Here is a 16,937-nt window from a genome sequence, read left to right as displayed (position 1 = left end):
ATCAGTTAGTAACACAATACAATCAAGACTACATCAACCTACCAACAGGGTTGATTATGTTTTAATGGTCTTGTTACTTTGTCACATAATGATCGAGTAAAGAAAGAGGTTAAATATCTTTATCTGGAGCTGTTCTTATAGAACAGAGCGGATCCAATCCATCCAATGCGTAGGGAGGTAATCAGGAAGACCACCTCAGGTTAAGCCTTCCCTGTCCCAAGTTGCCCAGGACAGATTATTCCAAGCAGGCACTTACTACTGATCTTTACTATGCCAATGTGAGTGACCTGCGGCTGGGGCATTTCGGAATCACCACTAATGTCTAAGAATATACCTGGAAAGAACAGGCTTCTATTGTTACCACAGAACAGGGCCCCGGCCCAGCTTGAACTGACTGGCATGTCCCCATCTGTCTGTCTGATCGATTGGAAAGGAAACCTAGCTATGGAACGTAGCTGGGCTATTTGAGCTGGCTGATGCTGTCTCACCTTTCAAATGTGTATACAGCATTTCCAGATATAGTCTACAGTAGACCATAGTCTGAGTGGACAAGGCCTCTTTCACTTGGAGGATATAATTGAAGGACTATTTTGTTAATTGAAACATATTTGAGGCTGCTACTGGGGTGGAACTGGTGAATAATTGTGTTTTTGGGGTGTAGTTGTGTTTTTAATTTAAAGGCATGAATAGAGGCCAAACGTCGCTAAGCCTACTGTTGACAAAATATCTGTCCCCTTCACTTTAGGAGTAATATAAATACTCGTTTTAAATTGGGATGACGGATATGGCTAATTGTGTGCACCCACTGGTTGAGGAAAATTATACTTTTTAGAACCTGTGCTTTGCTGCAACCTCATGGTGTATCTCGTCATTACAACCACCGAGGGATTTATATATCCTTCTCGGGAGCCGTAGATTTACGGTAAAGCAAGACGTGTATCTTCTTTTTTTTTTAGTAGAACAGGAAGAACCATTTATCTGTGAATACGAACCAGCAACATGTACAGCCGATGCTATAAGCTTATGACCTATTAGAATAAACTATTCCTTTAAAATCGGTTACTAATGTATTCAAGGAAGAATGTCGTCCGATTTAATGTTAGACTTCGAGACTCAAGAACAACAAATGATGAACGGTGAAACTGGCACCATGTCCATCGACCAGGATGGCGAGTGGGGTAAGCAAGCGTCACTTGCCAACAGCTAACGCTAGCTTGCTAGTGTACCGTTAAAGAGAGACACTAACTCCTCGGAAATATGTACCACAAATGTCAACATGTCGGTTGTGTTTACGATGGTTATAGTCTATCGAATGAATGTTCTTCATTTGCCATGCTTGTTGCTAACATGGTAGCTAAGCTAGTTATTTGGCAAGCTGGCTAGCTAACGTTTAACTGCCTCAAGTCAGTAACCGCTATCGCCCACTGGTAGCTGTTGCCATGTCTAAAAATAACATTTTACAATCTGAATTCTCTACAATCTAAGTTAAATTATTTGTAACTATCTCTGTCCTGTACGAATATATTTATTATTATTATTATTATTATCATCAAAAATATATATTTTTGTTGTGTGTGGGGGTACTAGCTAGCCTGTTAGGGGGGGTAGGGTTATGAATTCGTGAAAAGAGAGACAAAAAAAAATTGATTGCAAAACGTCTAATCCTTTTAGTCATAGATATGGCTAGCTTTAGCCCAAAATGTACTCTTATTAAGGAGCCAACTGTTACATTTTAAGCAAAGATAGAACATCGAGACAGATATTTAACCGGATGTATAAATGTGAAGCATCCGGTTGGCGTTTCCAATCGCTACCAAGATGGAGTTAGATGGAATTTCTGGCCGATATTTCTGCTTATTTCCTCATCGATTAAACATTTGATCTCAATGCAGTTTTCTGTTTCTAAAATTAGAATCTATTACGAACAGAGTGGACACATTGTTTGTAGACTTTACCCTTTGCCAATGTTACCCCGAAATTGCGTTGTTTAGAAGGAGTGTACTCGCATTTCACAGAGTAGGCCCTCCCTAAAGGAAATATGCAAATACATGCTAGAACGCGCCAATCGGCTCCTACTATGTGTCATTCGCTGACATGCTGTGTGGTCTTTCTTGGGTTAGTTGTAAAAACCCTCGCCTTACGTTATTTTCAGAGGCAGACTGGCTCTTACGGCCAAAACAGCCAAATCGAAACGTGAATCGATTATCAATTGCGGTAGGGTTCTAGAAACATAAAGCCCTTTACTTTAATATCACATCAAAATAATTTCACTAATACAAAATATACACTACTGTATGTACACAGTTTTAACCGGCTTTATCACAGTTGCAGCCAACTTATTTTTTTCATTGACAACACGATTCTGTTTTTACGTTTTCTTCAGTTGCACACAGGTGTTCAGAGCATGCTAGACAGCTAATTTCCACAGGTGGCTTTGTTTTACGGCTGTCTTCCGTAAATATTGAGCAGTAGGGGCTCTTAACACAACTCCCTCATACAGAAGATACCTTGGTCCAATGACTCTCTTATGTGTTATGTAATGGAACTGAGAGTCATGATCAAATCAAATGTATCGGTCACATACGTGGTTAGCAGATGTTTATTGCGAGTGTAGCGAAATGCTTGTGCTTCTAGTTCCCAGACAGTGCAGCAATATCTAACAAATACCGAATACACACAAATCTAAGTAAACTATAAGAATGTACATATGTTGATGAGCCAGGCTAGCCTAGGCTCTTTTAGAATCCAAGAGTGAAATGCTTACTCACCTCTCTATCACACCTACAGGGTCATTGTGCAAAATGGTACGCAGCATCATCTGGATTTGTGTGCATCAAAAAGTTCAACATTCACCTTCTGCTACCATTTCTGCCAAGCCGTCTTCGCGTACAGTTTGACGCGTCCGTTCGATAAATCCAACGTATGCAGAACGCACTGCAACTTCCTCTGTAATGTAACGCTGCAAGGCAAACGCAGCGTTTCATTGGAAATGAATGGACTTCTGGTGTACCAAAACGCAATGACGCTGTTGGTGTGATGGAGGTATAACATGTAGGCTCTAGTGTTGTCACGATACTGGAATTTTGACTTCAATACCTTTTAGTATCACAATCCTTGAAACCATTACTATAATCTACCAAAACAACACCCAAATGATACCAGGGCAAGCAAAATAAGGCGTATTAGCCAAAGTCACAGAATGGCACTTAATCCAGACAAATCTTTTGATTTCAATATCATTCATTACTTTAGTAATTTTAGATTGTTTTAATGTATGCATTAATGAATCAATTATACAGTCAAACATTCAATTTGACTTTGGTAAAAAAAAATATTTAAAAAAATCTAACTACATAATAGTAATAATTTATTTGAATAGTAAATCTGTAGTCTGTTGATAAACTGGGTAAATCAAGATGTAGCCTAGGCCTATTCACAATACAGGTGAATGCATATTCAATAGGACTGTGTGCATGCATTGAGTTATTGAGCTTGTTCTGGCTGATTTTTTTCATGGATGAAAAGAAATCTGTTTCTTTTCCATTTGGGTCTTTTATTTTATAATGCTGATCAACAACATTTGCATAGAAGAAGTAATCTCTTTTATAGAAGTGTGCACCGTCTCTTTAAAGGGGCAATCAGCAGTTGTTACATCCATTTTTGGACGTATAAATGTATTGATATGTATCCATTGATTCCTAAAGAATATAACTTATAAATGCCTCATGAGCTTAGTTAAACTGTCACACCCCATCAGAACCCCAAAATTACAAGCTTGTTTTACTCCAACAGTGTAAACATGAGAAAAAATGTAAACAAACACTATATAGCCTCAAAACATGGTTAAAACTATCATTTTCATATCATGGCTGGTCAGTCCTTGCATCCATAGCTCTCTGTCTATGAATTTGTGTTTACATTTCTCCAGCCACATCCCCTCAGCTTTTCACTGTACCAGGGGTGAGGACACAGCTTTGTTATTGTTTCTGTTGCTGCTTTGAGACCCACGACATTTACACACAGTCTGTTCGAGGCTCGAGCAAAGATGATCTTGCCTGGGGGAGACAAAATGAAAGTATAACGTTTTTGGTGACAATCCGCTTTGTAATCCAGCAATATTTTGTGTTATTGTGTGTATCACAAACAAGGTAATAGGGTAGTGAAGTGATTTTAGCTTCAGCTGTCAGCTAGCAAAGAAAGCTAGCCTACAACGCTGGAAGCTACCAGTGTCTTCTTGCATTGTAAAGTGTTCTAGCCTTTAATGAACCATTGTTTTGCGAACAGTAATGAACAGTTTCAACATTTCTACATGCCGTGTTGCGTCGATCAAGTGAGTTAACTTCTGTGCAGCATAATGTGATGCAGTCCAGACTCCCAGTGGGTTCAGTGGTTCCTCAGGACAGACTAGAGTCAGAATGAGAGGCGAGCTAACATGATACAGTCCAGACTCCCAGTGGGTTCAGTGGTTCCTCAGGACAGACTAGAGTCAGAATGAGAGGGGAGCTAACATGATACAGTCCAGACTCTCAGTGGGTCCCAGTGGTTCCTCAGGACAGACTAGAGTCAGAATGAGAGGCGAGCTAACATGATACAGTCCAGACTCCCAGTGGGTTCAGTGGTTCCTCAGGACAGACTAGAGTCAGAATGAGAGGCGAGCTAACATGATACAGTCCAGACTCCCAGTGGGTTCAGTGGTTCCTCAGGACAGACTAGAGTCAGAATGAGAGGCGAGCTAACATGATACAGTCCAGACTCCCAGTGGTTCCTCAGGACAGACTAGTCAGAATGAGAGGCGAGCTAACATGATACAGTCCAGACTCCCAGTGGTTCCTCAGGACAGACTAGTCAGAATGAGAGGCGAGCTAACATGATACAGTCCAGACTCCCAGTGGTTCCTCAGGACAGACTAGTCAGAATGAGAGGCGAGCTAACATGATACAGTCCAGACTCCCAGTGGGTTCAGTAGTTCCTCAGGACAGACTAGTCAGAATGAGAGGGAGCTAACATGATACAGTCCAGACTCCCAGTGGTTCCTCAGGACAGACTAGTCAGAATGAGAGGGAGCTAACATGATACAGTCCAGACTCCCAGTGGGTTCAGTAGTTCCTCTGGACAGACTAGAGTCAGAATGAGAGGCGAGCTAACATGATACAGTCCAGACTCCCAGTGGTTCCTCAGGACAGACTAGAGTCAGAATGAGAGGCGAGCTAACATGATACAGTCCAGACTCCCAGTGGTTCCTCAGGACAGACTAGAGTCAGAATGAGAGGCGAGCTAACATGATACAGCCCAGACTCCCAGTGGTTCCTCAGTCAGAATGAGAGGCGAGCTAACATGATACAGTCCAGACTCCCAGTGGTTCCTCAGGACAGACTAGAGTCAGAATGAGAGGCGAGCTAACATGATACAGTCCAGACTCCCAGTGGTTCCTCAGGACAGACTAGAGTCAGTATGAGAGAGGAGCTAACATGATACAGTCCAGACTCCCAGTGGTTCCTCAGTCAGAATGAGAGGCGAGCTAACATGATACAGTCCAGACTCCCAGTGGTTCCTCAGGACAGACTAGTCAGAATGAGAGGCGAGCTAACATGATACAGTCCAGACTCCCAGTGGTTCCTCAGGACAGACTAGAGTCAGAATGAGAGGCGAGCTAACATGATACAGTCCAGACTCCCAGTGGGTTTAGTGGTTCCTCAGGACAGACTAGAGTCAGAATGAGAGGCGAGCTAACATGATACAGTCCAGACTCCCAGTGGTTCCTCAGGACAGACTAGAGTCAGAATGAGAGGCGAGCTAACATGATACAGTCCAGACTCCCAGTGGTTCCTCAGGACAGACTAGAGTCAGTATGAGAGAGGAGCTAACATGATACAGTCCAGACTCCCAGTGGTTCCTCAGTCAGAATGAGAGGCGAGCTAACATGATACAGTCCAGACTCCCAGTGGTTCCTCAGGACAGACTAGAGTCAGAATGAGAGGCGAGCTAACATGATACAGTCCAGACTCCCAGTGGGTTCAGTGGTTCCTCAGGACAGCCTAGAGTCAGTATGAGAGGGGAGCTAACATGATGCAGTCCAGACTCCCAGTGGTTCCTCAGGACAGCCTAGAGTCAGTATGAGAGGGGAGCTAACATGATACAGTCCAGACTCTCAGTGGGTTCAGTGGTTCCTCAGGACAGCCTAGAGTCAGAATGAGAGGGGAGCTAACATGATACAGTCCAGACTCCCAGTGGGTTCAGTGGTTCCTCAGGACAGACTAGTCAGAATGAGAGGGGAGCTAACATGATACAGTCCAGACTCCCAGTGGTTCCTCAGTCAGAATGAGAGGTGAGCTAACATGATACAGTCCAGACCCCCAGTGGTTCCTCAGGACAGACTAGAGTCAGAATGAGAGAGGAGCTAACATGATACAGTCCAGACTCCCAGTGGTTCCTCAGGACAGACTAGAGTCAGTATGAGAGGGGAGCTAACATGATACAGTCCAGACTCCCAGTGGGTTCAGTGGTTCCTCAGAACAGACTAGAGTCAGTATGAGAGGGGAGCTAACATGATACACTCCAGACTCCCAGTGGGTTCAGTGGTTCCTCAGGACAGACTAGAGTCAGTATGAGAGGCGAGCTAACATGATACAGTCCAGACTCCCAGTGGTTCCTCAGGACAGACTAGAGTCAGAATGAGAGGCGAGCTAACATGATACAGTCCAGACTCCCAGTGGTTCCTCAGGACAGACTAGAGTCAGAATGAGAGGGGAGCTAACATGATACAGTCCAGACTCCCAGTGGTTCCTCAGTCAGAATGAGACGAGCTAACATGATACAGTCCAGACTCCCAGTGGTTCCTCAGGACAGACTAGAGTCAGTATGAGAGGGGAGCTAACATGATACAGTCCAGACTCCCAGTGGTTCCTCAGGACAGACTAGAGTCAGTATGAAAGGCGAGCTAACATGATACAGTCCAGACTCCCAGTGGGTTCAGTGGTTCCTCAGGACAGCCTAGAGTCAGTATGAGAGGGGAGCTAACATGATGCAGTCCAGACTCCCAGTGGGTTCAGTGGTTCCTCAGGACAGACTAGAGTCAGTATGAGAGGGGAGCTAACATGATGCAGTCCAGACTCCCAGTGGTTCCTCAAGACAGACTAGTCAGAATGAGAGGCGAGCTAACATGATACAGTCCAGACTCTCAGTGGTTCCTCAGGACAGACTAGAGTCAGTATGAGAGGGGAGCTAACATGATACAGTCCAGACTCCCAGTGGGTTCAGTGGTTCCTCAGGACAGACTAGAGTCAGTATGAGAGGGGAGCTAACATGATACAGTCCAGACTCCCAGTGGGTTCAGTGGTTCCTCAGGACAGACTAGAGTCAGAATGAGAGGCGAGCTAACATGATACAGTCCAGACTCCCAGTGGGTTCAGTGGTTCCTCAGGACAGACTAGAGTCAGTATGAGAGGGGAGCTAACATGATACAGTCCAGACTCCCAGTGGGTTCAGTGGTTCCTCAGGACAGACTAGAGTCAGAATGAGAGGCGAGCTAACATGATACAGTCCAGACTCCCAGTGGTTCCTCAGGACAGACTAGAGTCAGAATGAGAGGGGAGCTAACATGATACAGTCCAGACTCCCAGTGGTTCCTCAGGACAGACTAGAGTCAGTATGAGAGGGGAGCTAACATGATACAGTCCAGACTCCCAGTGGTTCCTCAGGACAGACTAGAGTCAGTATGAGAGGGGAGCTAACATGATACAGTCCAGACTCCCAGTGGTTCCTCAGGACAGACTAGAGTCAGTATGAGAGGGGAGCTAACATGATGCAGTCCAGAAGTATTGTCTTCAACGAGGTCCGAAGGGCCACACTGAAAATTTGTTATATTTCCTCATGGTCAAAATGAACAAAAAAATAGTCCTCTATCCATCGTTTTCTATTCTTTGATGCTCTGTGACAGTCTAGCTTTAATTTGTTGTGATTTTTAATGAACTGGACATTTCAAGAAAATGTACTATGAATGTAGGTCCATTATGTCTACACAGTTTTGATTTGGTTTTAGTCATTTTAAAGCACATTCCAATTTGTTTAAAATGTTTTTATTTAACCTTTATTTAACTAGGTACGTCAGTTAAGAACAAATTCTTATTTACAATGAAGGCCTAACCCAGACGACGCTGGGCCAATTGTGCGCCACCCTTTGGGACTCACAATCACGGCCGGTTGTGATACAGCCTGGAATCGAACCAGGGTCTGAGATGCAGTGCCTTAGACTGCTGCGCCACTCGAGAGCCCTTACAAACAGGAAAACATAAATGGAATGTTTACTAATTTGATCAAACAAGTGGGCCGTCAGTTATGCATTAACAATGTGTAAATAATAAGTGAATAGCCATATCTATGACTAAGAGAAGCTGTTTACAATATGAATTCTCCTTCTTTAGCCCCATATGGCTAAACTATCTGACCTGACGTTGTGGATAACTATCTGAAATATGTCAAGACATCTGTTAAACTAGCCTTTGATGAAAACGATAGTTAGTTTTTGGCGAAGGCAACTGAGTATTGTTTTCATGTAAGGCTACTGTTAAATCAGGTGTGTGTGTGTGTGTGTGTGTGTGTGTGTGTGTGTGTGTGTGTGTGTGTGTGTGTGTCTTCCTCTCAAGCAGACATCAGCCTGTTTGAGGAGCTGGACAACCTTGGAGATGCAGACGAACTTTTTCAGGCCTTGGAGTGCGTGGGATATGTGAGTACAGGGCTACAGACACACTCTAGGCAACACAGACTACACAGACACACTCTTAGGCAACACTGTCCCTTAAAGTGGAACTGACAAGTGTTTTAACTACTTTGCAGATATCAAACAGACAATCATAATATCAGTAAAAAAAAAAATCAAATTCCCAGTTTCTACTACAAAACCTATAGGTTCTATTTGATTATAATTTCCATGATGTAGAGTAAGGCATTGTTGGCAGAATAGATGGGATGCAGTTCAATGCATGATTCATATCATTCACCAATAAATGTTTTGGAAGTCCTACAAATATTGCTATCAGGTTGTAAATCACAGCTGGCCTGTTAACATTGTTTGGTTCCTCCAGCCATTTAGGAATGCGCTGTTTCAGTTTCAAAGACTCAATATTTTTGGGGTAAAAACAGATGAATGTAACAAAAGCTGGGAATGCCAATACAATCAAAACTAGCAATGGCAATGATCACAGGTCAGTCGTACCATGGCTAATAGGTTATCTATTTATTTACCAAGCTTAAAAAAACTGAGCGTAATGTTAGCTAGCTTGCTGCCGGGGGGGTGTTGTGATTGGACAAGTGGGTGATTGGCTGACTCCCCTCCCGAGAAAGATATATCGCCCAGCCCTTTTAGTGTTTATAGTAAATGATGGCAGGCCCGTGTGGCAAATGGATTATAGGCATACAGGCCTACTGTAGCTCTGATTGGCTATGGCACAACGGTCGAGACAGATGTTTTTCATTAGGTTTTATTTACTGCAGTGTCTTAATTGTACCAACGCACGGCCACTTCCCCACTTTATATTGCTATAGAATTTTCACAAATGCCTTTAGTATACATCATTTCCAAACATTCTGTGAATGACCATATCTAAATGCTCCCTTGTCATAAAATGTAAAAAAAAAAAAGCGTCATATTCTTCCCTGAGGTTGTATATGAACAGATTTTTTTTGACAAGATTTCATGTTGCTAAAATACTGTCAGTTCCACTTTAGAAAATCGTAACAGACCAGATTCACAGTGAACCATCATAATGAGAAGTACAGCGATTGTGTGTCTGCTCTGTTTAACCCTCTAGGCCGGCGATGCCCCAGACCTCGACTTTGACATCGACCTGCCTCCCTGGAGCACTGACACAGGCAGCACCTACACAGGTGTGTCTAATACCGGTCTAATCAGGTCTATGGTATAAGGTGGTATTGAACAAAAATGGTTTAAACATGTCAGTACCAGTAATTCTCTTGTCTAAATTTGAGTGTGGACTCTCTCCTTCCTGTCCATACCATGAGCTCTGTGTTCCTTGTCTGCAGATGGGGATCTGAGTGTGGACTCTGTCTCTCCTGCCCATACCATGAGCTCTGTCACCTCGCCTGCATCCCGAGATGCCCTGTCACCTTACTCCATACAAGTAAGTCCCCTGTCTCTCTCCAGTGTGTTTCACTGTAGGTCATTTTGCATTTATGTGTTTGATGTGCCTATTTTGTATGGCTGGGAGTATTTCCAGTGTGTGTCTAGGCCCATCTGTGTTAGTTTGTGTGTTTTCGCCCCACATGGTACCATTACACACGTTGCTACCTCTGCCATCTGCTTTCGCAATCCACACACACACACACACACACTTGAGCACCTCATTAAGGAAGGTCTGAAGCACCTTGTCAGACTAATTATCCACCATCTGCCAGAGGTGTGGCCCCGCCCCCTCGTTAAAATGAGGTGATGACAACTCTGGCCATATTAACATAATGTAGCAGGCAGTTGTTTTCACAGCATGTCAGAAAGAGGACTAGGGTTAGATCTTGTGACCCTACACTGCACATGTTTATATCTCCTGCCATTATGATCAAGGACATTTGTGCACTACACCTCAAAGATATTTTGGATGTCGCCAAAGGCATCAAGTCTTCAAGAACTTTGTAGCTCCTTTTAGCAATATTTTTATTTCACCTTTATTTAACCAGGTAGGCTAGTTGAGAACAAGTTCTCATTTGCAACTGCGACCTGGCCAAGATAAAGCATAACAGTGTGAACAGACAACGCAGAGTTACACATGGAGTAAACAATAAACAAGTCAATAACACAGTAAAAGAAAAAAGAGTCTATATACAATGTGTACAGCGGTGAATACCTTCCTTGGTCATACATCTATACAATCGGCATTATAACACTAAAATATTTAGTATTTTAGCCATGGTGGTGCGCTGCGTGTAAATGCATATAGGGGAACACTGGACCTTCTGGAGGTATTGTAAAACCTCACACAGCAGGGAAACATTGATGGCTCGTCTCTCTGCTGCCCCCTACAGGAGGATCTATCCCAATCTCCTCAGCCCTCTCCTGCCGTCTCTGTCTGCTCTGAGTCCAGTGGCTTCTCAGAGCCCCCCCTGGCCAAGAGGGCCCCCAAGAGGACCAATCAGGCCACGCGAGGTCAGATATACACCTCTCCATCATCATCATCATCATCATCATCCTCCTCTTCTTTCATATCAGGCTGCCATTTCTTCCTGTAGTTACATTGGCTTTCAGTGAAAATACTGTATCACTCTCCCTCGTCAGTCTGTTTCTGATTTGGAAATATGTTGTTGATTGACTTTGTTAGTTTTAATGGATCGGAAAAAGTATGATGACTCGAGCCAGAAATTAGTATAACCAAACAACAGATGTTTATTGGTTCAAGTCCATTCGCCCTGCTTTCAATGGACCAAATCTTTTTTTTAATGATACATACAATAGCATCTGGAGGGGGAAGAAGGCTCCGTTTAAAAAAAAAAATGGAAACAGTTATGAATTATGATCCATCTCACAGTGAAGAGGCCTATCCAGCTCACCCCTAAGGTGTCCATCCAGCCCAGACCAGTTGTAACGGCTGTACCCCAGCATGCCGCGGGCCCTCTCCAGACCGTCATCATCCAGCACCTGCAGACCACCCTGGTGCCTCACCCTGCTGTGGTCAAACCTGCCCCTGTCAGCATACAGCCAGCGCCACCTATAGGTGAGTCTACAACTGCACTCACTACACTATAATACATATTATAAACTGGGTGGTTGGAGAACTGAATGCTGATTGGCTGAAAGCCGTGTTACGAGACACTATACCACGGGTATGACAAATCATTGTATTTTTACTGTTCTAATTATCTTTGTAACCCGTTTTTATAATAGCAATTATAAACTGGGTGGTTCGAGCCCTGAATGCTGATTGGCTGACAGCCGTGGTACATCAGACCGTATACCACGTGTATGACAACTTATTTTTACTGCTCTAATTGCGTTGGTAACCAGTTTATAACAGCAATAAGGCACCTCGGGGGTTTGTGATATATGGCCAATATACCACGGCTAACGGATGTATCCAGGCACAACGCCATGTACCACAAACAGGAGTTCCCTGATCCTGGTGCAGAATGCACAGCGTTTCTCCCTCCCGATATTGACTGATACCATTCATTTCAGTAATAAAAAAAAAGACAATACAAGTAAGTGTCTACTAACATTTTTAATGCAGAGTGCCAGGTCTCTGTCCATTCAGAGACATCAGTGTCAAGCCTGTCTGTCAGAGTGCCAGGTCTCTCCATTCAGAGACATCAGTATCAAGCCTGTCTGTCAGAGTGCCAGGTCTCTGTCCATTCAGAGACATCAGTATCAAGCCTGTCTGTCAGAGTGCCAGGTCTCTGTCCATTCAGAGACATCAGTATCAAGCCTGTCTGTCAGAGTGCCAGGTCTCTGTCCATTCAGAGACATCAGTATCAAGCCTGTCTGTCAGAGTGCCAGGTCTCTGTCCATTCAGAGACATCAGTATCAAGCCTGTCTGTCAGAGTGCCAGGTCTCTGTCCATTCAGAGACATCAGTGTCAAGCCTGTCTGTCAGAGTGCCAGGTCTCTCCATTCAGAGACATCAGTATCAAGCCTGTCTGTCAGAGTGCCAGGTCTCTGTCCATTCAGAGACATCTGAGGGTAATTTTGAATCCAACTTTCTTTTTATTTTTTTACATAAGCATACATTACCTGTCGTTGATCAGGGCAGTAACTCGGGTCAGAGGTCTCACGATAGCGTGTCCTTTTCATAGGAGTCGAGGGAGACTGGCAACAACAGAGGAGGTGTCACAAGGCTACTTGTGTTGCATGACACCCTTTTTGTTAAATTCTGAGGTCTTTTGCCTAACGAACTGTGAAAATAGCAAGTGAACAGTGAGTTACATTATTTTTGGAGGTCGCTATAAACCATTGCAATCACATTTGCTGGACATGTTATGATACCCACCTTTTGCTTCTCTGGTAGGCCTCGGCATCTGTTCATGACCCGGGGATCAGTCTTACACTTGGTGCAACAGGAAAAACAGGGTCAACGATTGTCACATCATCCCTCAATAATAAACATATCTTGAGAAATAACGTAATGTCGTTTTGTAAACTAATTATATGAATTACAGATGTAGACTGACCGGCTTCAGATGGATTTAGATTCAGACCTGTTACACTGTGCAACCAACTGGGACATGTTCTGCTATGGCCCTGCGTTGTTTTTGAGTTTGTTGCTGCCAGTACACTGTTGTAATCCTAGTCAGACATAAATGAGCTAATGCTATCATCGCTGCATCCAATATGTATTTGTGCCCCGAGACATGGGGTTGCTCCTCAGAGGCGAGCGTGCGACTGTTTCATCTAAATTACACTAATTTAGAGTGGAATGGAAATACGATGACATTCCTAAAGTAGACAAATAAATAGTAGGAAACAGCTAGAGAAGTTTGTCAAAAATAGCTACCAATACTAATGTTAGCTAGTTAAAAAAATACGGTGGTCCCCTCAATCCTAGTTTTCTCGCTAACGTCAGCTATGATAGAGATAATAATGATCAAAATATACATAACCAGCAGTCTCTAGTCTAGTCAACCGGTATACTCACCACCACTGGTTGGTTAATCCGTACAGGGATGTTCAGTCTCTAGTCAACCGGTATACTCACCACTACTAGTTGGTCAATCCGTACAGGGATGTTCAGTCTCTAGTCAACTGGTATACTCACCACCACTGGTTGGTTAATCCGTACAGGGATGTTCAGTCTCTAGTCTAGTCAACCGGTATACTCACCACCACTGGTTGGTTAATCAGTACAGGGATGTTCAGTCTCTAGTCAACCGGTATACTCACCACCACTGGTTGGTTAATCCGTACAGGGATGTTCAGTCTCTAGTCTAGTCAACTGGTATACTCACCACCACTGGTTGGTTAATCAGTACAGGGATGTTCAGTCTCTAGTCAACCGGTATACTCACCACCACTGGTTGGTTAATCCGTACAGGGATGTTCAGTCTCTAGTCAACCGGTATACTCACCACCACTGGTTGGTTAATCAGTACAGGGATGTTCAGTCTCTAGTCTAGTCAACCGGTATACTCACCACCACTGGTTGGTTAATCAGTACAGGGATGTTCAGTCTCTAGTCTAGTCAACCGGTATACTCACCACTGGTTGGTTAATCAGTACAGGGATGTTCAGTCTCAAACCGCCTTTTGATTTGAACGTTTTGGGGGAAACGGAGCCCCATTCTAGGGGTTTGTTTTTCTGTCCCGGGTTACCCCAGTGGGAGGAGTTTGAACCGGGTAAAAAAAGTGATTGCATTCGGTTTGGAACCGGCCTTTGTCCCGGGAGTGAGCCAGGTGCCCCAGTGAGCCAGGTGCCCCGCTCTGGTGAGCCAGGTGCCCCGCTCTGGTGCCCCGGTGAGCCAGGCGCCCCGCTCTGGTGCCCCGGTGAGCCAGGCGCCCCGCTCTGGTGCCCCGGTGAGCCAGGCGCCCCGCTCTGGTGCCCCGGTGAGCCAGGCGCCCCGCTCTGGTGCCCCGGTGAGCCAGGCGCCCCGCTCTGGTTTCCCGGTGAGCCAGGCGCCCCGCTCTGGTGCCCCGGTGAGCCAGGCGCCCCGCTCTGGTGCCCCGGTGAGCCAGGCGCCCCGCTCTGGTGAGCCAGGCGCCCCGCTCTGGTGCCCCGGTGAGCCAGGCGCCCCGCTCTGGGGCACCTGGCTCACTGGGGCAAAGTCGGTCTCAAAACAAATAACAATCAATCACGTCGAGTGATGAGAAGGATTCAGTGTTTTCACATGTAGAAGTGACTGCTTTTTATAACGTGTTCTCTGCCTTCCCAGTGAAAACAACTAGTTTTACAATTGAAACACTTATTTTATGGAAAAGTGATGTATGTTTCTGGACGATGCAACTAGCTTGTTTGTAGACAACATGACCAAGCGGAGCAGATTAGTTTACTGGTGATCTTCCCTCCCTTCTTTCACGCGTTGACGTGATTGGTCCATTGTCGGTTCAACGCGGCCAGTGCAATAGAGTGAGCGGAGGGGCAATTTGCACGTGGAGCTTGGCGAAAGGAGGCATGATATGTTGGCGACATTGTATATCCCAAACCCAACCTTAATTTACTCCAAACTCCGTTTTAGACTGCCTTTATGACCAAACATTTTCCTATTTACACTCTGTAGTCAATTATGACACTATAATAAATGTTTCTGACTCATATCGATGCCACGTTGGTTTTGGGGGGCAGTCGATCTGTACAGCATTAGGGAAGTTTTGGGTGGGAGTTTGGGAGGGTGTATCATTGGCCAGCAGATGTCGCCCTATCTCTACTTTCGTTGACCCTCTTTTTAGGATCTGTGTTTAATCATTTGTGAGTCAATGTTTTAGTAGTGTTTCCTTACCTCGGCCCACCAGCCTGTGTTTCATTCAGACCTACCAATCTGATCCTCTTTCTGATCTTCTACCTCAGCTGAGTCTGGGCCAATACAAACAGTTTTGTCACAGTCTGACGGGGACTAAACCAACACTGGAATATTTGACCTCTGTAGTCTTGAATGTGTTTTTAGTTTAGAGTTTGAATATAACTTTCTCTCTAGATCAGGGCTCTCCAACCCTCTTCCTGGAGAGCTACCGTCCTATAGGTTTACACTACAACCCTAATCTAGCGCACCTAATTCCTGTTAAGTAGCAGTTAGCTGCTAGCCGTCATGGAAACGGAGCAGGCTAACGCTAGTAGTGCTTAACCCTCTAGGGTTTTATCCACGACTGGGCACAAATGCTTTAGGTGTGAGATTTCCACACAATCACAAGATTAAGATAAGGTGGAACTGAACAATGGACAGGGATTTGTGAGCCCTAAATGCACCACCATCAAGCAACTCAGGGAAGAGATCCTCCAGCTGCTCGCTCGGCTGCGAGAAAAGGATTACCTGCTTTCTAAGTACACCAACCTTGCTGTAACCCAGGCAAACCCAATCTCATTTTTAAATCCCTCCTGTAGCAAAGCTGTCTGACTCAGGAGGCGTTGATCTGTCCCAATGCAACGGACAGATGTTCAGCTCAACTCCACGGCCCCATGTGAGACTGGACACTCGCAAGGCATAGGAGATCGGGGAGGCAGTCTGGCCACCCTTTATCTATCCGAGAAGATCCGACTATCAAAGAGCTTTGCCCCGAGACGGACCTACCAGCCCCGTGGGTCAGCACGGATCCTGGGAGTATATCACCAGCTGGCGGCTGCCCAGTGGCACCCTCTCCACGACCACCACAGTTCAGGAGGTCGCGGACTCAAGACCCCACCTTCTGGGGTTTCCGACGTCATTTGCTGTTGCTGGTGCTAAGAGTCGGGCTAGCCTGTCTCAAAGCACCCCCTCCTGCCCAAGACGGTCCCATCCTGCTCCCCCTCTTCCCTGGGGCGGCAGGGTAGCCTAGTGGTTAGAGCGTTGGACTAGTAGCCGGAAGGTTGCAAGTTCAAACCCCCGAGCTGACAAGGTACAAATCTGTCGTTCTGCCCCTGAACAAGGCAGTGTTCAGGGGCAGTTCACTGTTCCTAGGCCGTCATTGAAAATAAGAATTTGTTCTTAACTGACTTGCCTAGTTAAATAAAGGTAAATAAATAAAATTCCCTCATCGGATTCCATCAAGACCACCATCATTGTGGACAGCTCGATGGTGAAAAATATTGGCCTGCCTACGATCTGTGGACCGACCAAGATCACCTGTCACCCAGGAGCCTGTGTCCATGACAACAACTCCTTCCTGCCCACAGTTCTGGCCAAGTACTCCAATATTGACACCATAGTCACTCACATACAGAACCAGTCAACATTTTGGACTCATCTACTCATCCCAGGGTTTTATCTTTTATTTTTTACTATTTTCTTACATTGTAAAATAATAGTGAAGACGTCAACT

General features: G+C 44.9%; 1 protein-coding gene across 1 annotated transcript in view; it reads left to right on the top strand.

Moving 5' to 3' along the window:
* The first annotated feature begins 937 nt into the window (after window positions 1-937).
* Window positions 938-16,937, top strand: part of atf6 (activating transcription factor 6) — a 163,492-nt gene continuing 147,492 nt past the window's right edge. The window contains exons 1-6 of the mRNA XM_042322560.1: window positions 938-1,178; window positions 8,646-8,722; window positions 9,807-9,882; window positions 10,039-10,136; window positions 11,032-11,152; window positions 11,532-11,717. Coding sequence (XP_042178494.1) covers window positions 1,082-1,178; window positions 8,646-8,722; window positions 9,807-9,882; window positions 10,039-10,136; window positions 11,032-11,152; window positions 11,532-11,717 — 655 coding nt within the window. The 5' untranslated portion in view covers window positions 938-1,081. The remainder of the gene's footprint in view (window positions 1,179-8,645; window positions 8,723-9,806; window positions 9,883-10,038; window positions 10,137-11,031; window positions 11,153-11,531; window positions 11,718-16,937) is intronic.

Source organism: Oncorhynchus tshawytscha, linkage group LG05 (assembly GCF_018296145.1).
Source record: "Oncorhynchus tshawytscha isolate Ot180627B linkage group LG05, Otsh_v2.0, whole genome shotgun sequence".
Lineage (NCBI taxonomy): Eukaryota > Metazoa > Chordata > Actinopteri > Salmoniformes > Salmonidae > Oncorhynchus > Oncorhynchus tshawytscha.
This window is presented reverse-complemented; position numbering and strand designations above follow the sequence as displayed.